The sequence below is a fragment of the Notothenia rossii genome (assembly GCF_949606895.1).
Source record: "Notothenia rossii genome assembly, chromosome: 2".
NCBI lineage: Eukaryota > Metazoa > Chordata > Actinopteri > Perciformes > Nototheniidae > Notothenia > Notothenia rossii.
Window position 1 is genome coordinate 52,201,132 of NC_136904.1, and position 9,344 is coordinate 52,210,475.

Genomic DNA, 9,344 nt, shown 5'->3' on the forward strand with positions numbered 1-9,344 from the left:
ATGTTGTCCAGAATATTGCTGTGGAGTTGTTGGTAGTATGCGCGAAGGTCTCCTTGTGCTGTACGTGGGCCTCTGCGTGCGCTCGGACCACTTGAGATGCGCGCTGTGTCCTCGTAGATCTGACGAAACTGGCACCTCTCTCGCTCAATTGTGTCACAAAACTCGTTCACCCTTGTCAGACAGAATTGTACATCCAATGTTTGTTTCTGTAGTATTCCAAAGAGCACATCTGAATGCTTAAAAATCCCATTGAATGTTTCAAGCAAAAAACAAAACTCAAAATCATCCAGACGTGCATTAAATCCATCAGCGCTAAGCATAGTATCCCCATCATACTCCTCATGATGTTCCAGTATGTGGTCAAACACCTCCTTTAGGGAAACTCTCTTCTCAAAGACTGCATTGACCAATCTCGATGTATATTGCCACCGCGTTGGTGCAACATTAGGAAGACGACGCTTGCAAATGTCATCCAGCAGTTGCGTGCGCTTAGGGGATCTGGAGAAAAATGCTGCAAGGCCATTGAGGCTGGCAAAAAAGACCTTGCATTCTTTAAGCTTTGAGGCCCCTTGAGTCAGTACTAAATTTAGTCGATGTGCATAGCAGTGAATGAATAAGGCCATAGGTGCCCTCTCCTTAACTTTAGCCTGCACCCCGTTTAGTCCAGATGCCATGACCGCTGCGCCATCATAACACTGTGCCACAACTTTATCCAGACTACATTCATATTCCTCCATGAAACGGAAAATAAGAGCGGCAATGTCATCAGCTCGCTTGCCGCTTGTAACATCTTCAAATCTGACAAACCGCTCCTTGACACCTGTGTCCGTCACATAACGCAGGACAAACTTGTGCCAGTTGTGCTACATTACCCACGTCTGTCGTTTCGTCCACCATAACAGCGACAAAGGGTGCTTTTTTAATCTCCATTTTGATCTCTTCTCCCATCACTTCAGCAATAGCATAAATCAGGTCGTTTTGTATTTTGCCTGAGGTCCCAGTAAACACTTTGTTTGTGGACAGGTGGTAATGCAAGTCTGTGTTGTTCTCAGCAAGCAAAGAAAGAAGCTCCACGTAGTTTCCTCTGTTTCTGGACTCGGCGCTTTCATCGTGTCCCCTAAATGAAAGTTCCTGTTTACCCAAAAACAGGACACAATCAATCAGTCTTTTCAATATTTCCCTATTTTTGTTCACCCTTTCGTTGTGGAGCTCCGTTTCCCGGCGCACTTGTTCGTTGAGCTGTAGATCCACTCGGGTGTCCCCAAAGGTTTTCAAAAGCACCATTGCTTGTAAGTGCCCAGCCGTGCTTTGGTGTCTCGTTGCTGCCTTGGTTAGACAACTCAAGTTTGCAAATCCAGTGTGGCTCCAAACACCAAATCGATCAGTTGCAAATAGCAGGCATTCCCAGCAGTATAATTTGCAGTGCCTCTCGGAGGCTGTGAGCCAGGGGTACCGCTCGTAGTTAGTGATTTGAAAGTGGCGGACAAACCCTTTCCCCCGCTGTGATAGGCTCGCTAGCGTCGGGGTTGGCCGTTCTCTTCTCACGATGTCTAGCTTTTCTTGAAAAGTTCGTCTTGAAAATGGCGTTGTAATTATATCTGCGACCAAATCGATCTCTTCTCCTCCTTCAGCCATTGTGGGTTGAAAAAAAACAGCTTGTAGAAATCTACACAAATTAGCTCGTTCAAATTCAAGTTCAGTTTGCTAGCTCTACATAGCTCTGCCTCTCAATAGTGCGTATCCAATCCAAAGACGTGCACGTGCTAACGTCATCGTACGCCTGCTAGCTGGCCCGTTGTCGCCAACTCAAAATCTGATTGGTTAACGCCACAGTTTTGTTTCCGTTCACTTTAATCTACAGGCGCCCGCACTGTTGATTCTGAAGGCCTAAGGGCAGATTTATTGGACCCTGGCAACACATTATGGCTGAAATATGATTGGATAAAAGCTCTAACATAAAGGCCAACCCTCCAAATCTCGTTCTGAGGCTGGAAGCAGCGCAACCAAGAGGAAAGCTATGAAATGAAGAGAATAGACTACAGGGAATAATTTAATACATATTTGTGGAAAAAATATATCAAAATTTAATTTATATTCTGATGATGTTTAGGCCAGCAGAGAAGGCCTTGCTGGCCCTGACGGCCCACCACTGCTATACACCCAACACTGGTCCATTACAATCCCAGCTGTACCGAAAACCTGGAGTGGATTCCACCGCCATCTGCTCAGAGCTGGTCCAAATACCTGGAGTGGATTCCACCGCCCTCTGCTCAGATCCGGTCCAAATACCTGGAGTGGATTCCACTGCCCTCAACCACCAAAAACTGATAATAACACACTTCCTTCCACCTTCACTCCGCTCCTCCCCCCCATCTCATGTTCCTCCCCGCACTGTCAACCTGGACAACCTCTTACCTCTTCAGCCTGTGACCACACCACGCCCATCCCACTCAACTAACATTGCCCTCCTTAACATCCGATCACTCAACAAGAAAGCCCTCATCTTCGATGAACTAATCTTGGAAAAATCCCTTGACTTCCTTCTGCTCACCGAAACCTGGCAACAGCCCGATGACTTCTTCTCCCTCAACCAAACATCCCCCCCCTGGCTTTAAATACATCACTAAATCCCCTCCCGCCGTGGTGGTGGCCTTGCTGTAATCCACAATCAGAACATCCAGATCACAGAACTAACCCTCCCCTCAGTATCATCCTTTGAATTCATTGCCTTCAAAGCCCCTCCCTCACTGACAGTCATCGTCATCTACCGGCCTCCTAAACCTCATCCCTCTCCGATTTCACTGAATTCCTCACACTTGCCTCATCCCTCTCTCAACGTCTGTTACTACTTGGTGACCTCAACATTCACATTGACTCACCCACCTGCAAACTGGCATCCGAATTCACAACCCTACTGGACAATTTCTCTATCACCCAACATGTCACCTTCCCCAACAATAACAAAGGACACATTCTTGATCTCGTCTGCTCTAACAACCTCCCAGTGCTTGACCTCCACCCTTGCCCATTTCCCCTATCCGACCACAAACTCATACAATTCACCATTGCCCCCCCCCCACCCGAAACCCCTGCCCACCCAGAAACATCACCTTCCGTAATCTACACTCCATTGACCATAACCATCTCTCCGAACTGCTATCGTCTAATCTCCCCCTGGAGCTCACCTGATGATCTGCTCAACCACCTCAACTCCACCCTACTCACCTCCCTCAACACTTGAGCCCCCCTCAAAAATAAAACTGTTAATTTCAAGACCTCCTCACCCTGGTTCACACCCGCACTCCATAAAATGAAGCAGCGAGGCCGCCAACTTGAACGTCTTTCAAAGAAATCATCCCTCACAGTCCATTACATAAGCTACAAACTCCATCTCAATGCATACAAAGATGCTCTTATTGCCGCTAAATCTGGCTACCTCTCCAACATCTTCACTGTCCCCTCCTGTAACCCCAGGACCCTCTTCTCCGGAGTTAATAGGCTCTTCAAACCCTGTGCTGATAACCTCCCTACTTCTACTTCCGCTACTTGCAGCTCATTCCTCCAGTTTTTCGCAGACAAAATTAACGCCATTAACCACTCCTTCACAGCTCCATCTGATATACAAGCATCTCCCCCAACCTCCACCGCTTCTCCCCCAATCTCCCTTGACCTCCTGACTTCTCCTCCCCAGCGCCGCCTCTCCCAGTTCAACCTGGTTACCCCACTTGAAATACTCCATCTGATCGGTTCCTCAAATCCCACAACCTGCTCCCTTGACCCTCTACCCACTCCTCCCCTGAAGTCATGCTTCCCCGTCCTCTGCCCCTATCTTGCTAACCTTTTCAACTCTTCGCTGTCCCATGGAACCGTCCCCTCTGCCTTCAAAACTGCTGCCGTTACTCCAATACTCAAAAAACCTGGTCTTGATCCCTCCTCCCTCACTAATTACCGACCCATCTCCAACCAACCATTCCTCTCAAAAACTCTTGAACGCATTGTTGCCAAACAAATTCACTGCCATCTCCAAACAACTAGCTTTATGAACCCCTTCAGTCTGGATTTCGTCCTCACCACAGTACAGAAACTGCACTCGTCAAAGTCCTCAATGACCTCCTCACCTCTGCTGACACCTCAATATTCTCATCGACCTCGACCTGAGTGCAGCCCTCGATACCGTGAGCCACAACATCCTGCTCACCCAACTCAGGGACATTGGCATTGAAGGAATTGCACTCAGATGGCTTCAGTCCTACCTCACTGAACGATCCCACTTCATCTCCCTCCCCAACCACTCCTCTGCCACAGCTTCAGTCACCCAAGGCATTCCTCAAGGATCAGTATTTGACCCCTTCCTCTTCATCATTTACATCCTCCCACTTGGTCAGATACTCTGCCACTTCAACCTGGACTTCCACTGCTATGCTGATGACACTCAGATCTACCTGAGCACCAAATCCCTCCATAACCCACCCCTTACCCACATCGATTCCTGTCTGACAGCTATTAAAACTTGGATGCAACATAACCTTCTCAAACTGAACAGCAACAAAACAGAACTCCTCTTAATCGGCTCCAAATCCACCCCCAGCAAGGTCACTAACATAACACTCACCATCGATGGCACAACTGTTTCCCCCTCCAATCAGGCACGCAACCTTGGCGTAATGTTTGACCCCACCCTCTTCCTCGAACTTCACATCCGCCAAACAGTCAAAACCTCGTTTTTCCACCTCCGCAATATTGCAAAAATCCTACCCTCTCTCACCCGCCCCGCAGCCGAACGACTAATCCACGCCTTCATTTCCAGCCGCCTCGACTACTGCAACTCACCTCTTTACGGCATCAGCACTACATCCCTCAACAGACTCCAACGGGTTCAAAATGCAGCTGCACGTCTCCTTACGCATACCAAATTATGGCATCACATCACCCCAGTCCTCAAAGATCTCCACTGGCTTCCTGTCTCCCATCGCATCAACTACAACATTCTGGTCCTCACCTACAAAGCACTCCACAATCTGGCCTCCCCTTATCTCACACACCTTCTCACTCCTTCTCAACCCCCACGGTCCCTCAGATGCACCGCAGCCGGACTCCTATCCATTCCCACATCCACACTCTACAGCTTTGGGGACAGAGTCTTCTCAGTGGCAGCTCCTAGGCTCTGGAATTCCCTCCCCCAAGATCTCCTTGACTCTGAATCCCTCAGTCTTTCAGTCCCGCCTCAAAACACATCTTTTCAACTCTGTCTACCCATAAGCCCCCCCGCCCCCCTCTCTCAATCAACTTCCTCTTGACTGCCTTTTTTTTGTTTATTTATTTTACTATATTTATTTGTTTGCCTGTCCTTGTTTGTCTACCCTCCCTCATACTGTAAAGCGTCTTTGAGTTGTGAAAAGCGCTATATAAATAAAATGTATTATTATTACTACATTTGAATGCACAAGGTACAGTGTGAGAACTATATACACGTATGAGTGAATTAGGGTTTTTGAAAGGGGAAATTAAATATTGAACATGAAGGGGATTTCACTGAGCAGCTTTGTGTTTTTGATAGAAGTACTTATGTTACAATTAAAGCATGTATAGAAGATGTTGGGTCAGTTGTAAAACAGTTCTCTTAAACTATATTGAAAATGAGCATGTTTAGATGTCCCAATACTACCCAGGTGATCTCTGGGAAATGAAGTGGAGAAATGCTGGCGGGTTTAAGAAGTTCTGGGGTGCTTTTTAATTAAAGTAACCTTGAAGCCTCCCTCCATATCAAACCGTCTGCAGAGATTGATGAACAGTTTGCTGTCACTTTCTGCCCCTAGTGGAAAGTATCAAGGCCTGGTTTGATGGAGTGTGTACCAGTTTGGCATCAGAGCGTTCTCCTTCCCCCGGAATATGGTGCCCACGTTGGTGGCGTGGTCTCTGGAGGAGTAGAAGTCGGTGTAATCTCCTGTAAAAACAGATCAGATGAGAGGAACAGGCTGGAAGAATCTCATCTGCTGGATGTACTTCAGCACCAACTGGACTGAATGAACCAAGTCACCAGTGGTAGAGATGTGATACGATGCTAAACAGCGCCCTCTGGTGCTGATGGGCCCTGACTACATTCTACTATGGGAATGCTATTGCCAGTATTTATTTCTTCTTAGCAAACAAAGCAAATAACCTTTATTGTGCCTTTCTTTATGACCCAAAGAATCAAAGATGTTGGTGTTAGTTATCAAACATACATTTACAGTTGGTTAAAAACACAGAAATGTGAGTAATTACTAACACAATTAGTGTCATTTTTGCTCGGGGACTATTTTTGCATATGAATCTTTAAAGTTTAAGCACATGAGAACATTTTAAGGCTTGTTATGTGTACATATAAATGTGGGTATTTTGTTTCTATTCACGAAAGAATTTAACATTTGAGTAAAACCTACTGATGAAATCTTAAAAATGAGGTGCCGTACACACCAGCATTCAGCGAGAAACAGCTGACACTTTTATGAAGTACAGTTCATCAGAAAGGTCAGATTTCTGAACAGGGTACAGAATCAGGGCTGACTGCTATGGCTAACACAGTCACAAAGCCACTTGTTCTTTAGTGGCATTCTGAGAGGATGTTCCCTGGAAGGAGAGACTCACCGATGTCTGCAGGAAGGTGCATGGTCACTGCACTCTGATGGACCAACGCTCTGCAGAGATAAACACAGAAACATATTTGTATATAAATGTATGATGGAACAAGCCGTCTCGAGAAAGGCCAAATAACCAGCCAGCACACGAAAGAGGAGAAGCTTCGTGTATAAGATTAGGGTCCAACTGTACAAGATATTATTTTTCGCGAATAGGTTTTGAAGGGCTTTTCCTTAGATGTTATATTTATATTTTCTAATGGTTTGTTTAACATGTACGGAAGAAGATTAAGGCCAGAAGTGAAATCTTTTGAGTTCTGAGAATAAAAAGCTTCTTAGGATTCGGACTTCAAAGATAGAATTTAAAGTCAGAATGTTGACTTGTTTCTCAGAAATCTGTAAAATTTCAGAAATCCTCAGAACTGAAGAAAAAGCTGATGTAAGAACAGTACTATTTTGAGGGTTTGATACACCTGTTACAGGTGAAAGGAGAAGAAAAATGTAGGGATATTAAAAAAATTAACAATTACATTACATGTCACTTAGCTGAGGCTTTTATCCAAAGCAACTTAAGAACGTTTGAATACCGCAGACAGGCTAAATCGATAACATTTAACAGGATTACGTAATCAGGATACAAAAAAAGGTAACTGTATTCCCTTACATACAAAAAAAGGCGTAATCAGATTACTTTTACATTTCTAAAAGATTATTTTGATAATCACATAGGGTTAATGTTTGCATTTTTTCTAGTTACTAACAGAATCCATTTTTAAAGTCCCCCTCCCACTCCTGACTGACCTGCTGCGGAGGCTGACATCATCCCTCAGAGCGCTCTCATTGGCTGACAGCAGCCCCTGCACCGTGCTCCTGGCCTCCCTCCAGGACTCACAGCCCAGAGCCATGAAGGTGTTCAGGGTGGGCTGCAGACACAGAAAAACATTCAATATGACACATTAATGATGGGATAGATTCAAAGTATGCTTCTGAATGTAACCTTCCTGTTGTCCTCGGCTCACATTCGTCCTTCTCCTAATGTAATACGGTTGGACTAAGGGGTTATTGATTGATGATTTCTTACTACATTATTTGCAAGAAAAAGTAATGATTACTACTTTAATTGAATGATGTGTTTAATTTAAGTCAATAGCATCTGGTGTTCTCAAATTTGAAATGTTTACAAACTTTGACATCAATAAATGTGCCCTTGATCCCTCAACTATAAGAAAAATAATTCAATTGTGATGCCTAATCGGCACAAAAATAAGGTTTTATTTTTCTGTAAATGATATGTATTGACCATAAATGCCAAAAAGGAAAGTAAAACTTGGTAAAAAGCAGGGATGAAGTTGAATGAAAAGGTTAACAGATTTGGTTGAGGATTTTTTATATGCATTTAAAACAGTCAAACCAGGACAAAAGTTCCACAGTTGATGGGAAGACAACACAAAGATTATACATCGGTGATAATAACATAGACAAATAAAATAATGATCATTAAATATTATTACACTAACCCCTTTACTCAACCCAAACACTTCTCAAATCATCCCTGTAGTTTCTGTAAAGTGGCAGGAACATAATGATGTTGTATACAACCACAGGAACAGGACTGAGTGGACCTGCAATTTAAATGCCATACTGCAGTAAGATAATACTATTTCCCTGCCATTAGAGTAGATTAATTGATTGATTAATTGATTAAAGTGTCAACTCTCTGATAATAAGGTCAAACGTACCTGGTCAAAGACGTCCTGATGTTGGGACAGCAGCGGCCCTCGGAACATGGACATGATCACACTGAGGTCCAGTATCTGGTCTCCAATGGCAACACCGACGCGGCGTTTGGGCTGGGGAAATAAAACACCTTGACATGAATACAGGTCATCACAGAACTACAATCAATAACTTTATTTGCTTAAACATGTTTTCAATGTTTCAGCAAGGTAACCTGCATCACTTGAAGTATATCGGTTTTCCTGGGCTTATAGCTGAAAAACTTTTTTTTTGCATTTAAAGTATATAATACTCTATTTATATATATATTGGTTATTAAGTTTGTAATGGATTTGGTCTTTGGGGATTTCTTGATGAGTGGCAAAGGTTCCTCAATGACCGTCTTTTCCTCTTAGACACACACATGTATGAAATGCAGTTGTTTTGAAAAATAATAAGTACTTATTGTTTCTGACATGACACAAATCTGTGTAAAGCAGGTAGAAAGAAGACTGCACTTACATTATTATCTGTGGAGAATATTCCATAGGGCAGGTTGTGGAAGGAGAAGTCGGAGGATGGATCTACTTTAATGAACGACATCTTCTCTCTGTTCTTCTCTCTGTTCTTCTCTCTGTTCTTCTCTCTGTTCTTCTCTCTGTTTTTCTCTCTGTTCCTGAGTTACTGAGTGAGCTGCAGCAGTAAGAGCTGCCAGATGGGGGACTTTGTACAGTCCCGCCTCACTTTGCACCGACCAATCACACGCAGCCTTCAGCATCCACCCCAACCCAGACCCCTGCTAGTTAATGCAAACCAGCCTGTGGAATGACTCAGCGAAATGCACTCGATACTGATCAGCCTCCTCTGTTTTTAGAGCAGATTCTTAAATGCCTAACAGTTGTTTATCAATTAAAAACACTTTTCAAAAAACATTGCAACTTAAGTGGAAGATTGAACTGAGCAATAGTTTCAGAAAATAACAAAATGTAAAAACAGAGGGTTTGGGTTTCA

The 9,344-nt window shown here is 44.1% G+C and overlaps 1 protein-coding gene across 2 annotated transcripts in view; it reads right to left on the reverse strand.

Moving 5' to 3' along the window:
• fah (fumarylacetoacetate hydrolase (fumarylacetoacetase)) overlaps positions 1-9,049 on the reverse strand; it is a 38,793-nt gene extending 29,744 nt beyond the window's left edge. The window contains exons 1-6 of one of the 2 annotated variants that reach the window (XM_079666627.1): positions 8,972-9,049; positions 8,856-8,935; positions 8,357-8,467; positions 7,419-7,540; positions 6,628-6,677; positions 5,854-5,944 (exon numbers count right to left, since the gene is read on the reverse strand). In XM_079666627.1, the coding sequence (XP_079522753.1) occupies positions 5,854-5,944; positions 6,628-6,677; positions 7,419-7,540; positions 8,357-8,467; positions 8,856-8,935; position 8,972 (455 nt within the window). In that variant the 5' untranslated portion in view covers positions 8,973-9,049. Of the gene's footprint in view, positions 1-5,853; positions 5,945-6,627; positions 6,678-7,418; positions 7,541-8,356; positions 8,468-8,855 lie in introns of both variants that reach the window. The other variant, XM_079666626.1, reaches the window with a different exon arrangement.
• Positions 9,050-9,344: the final 295 nt, after the last annotated feature.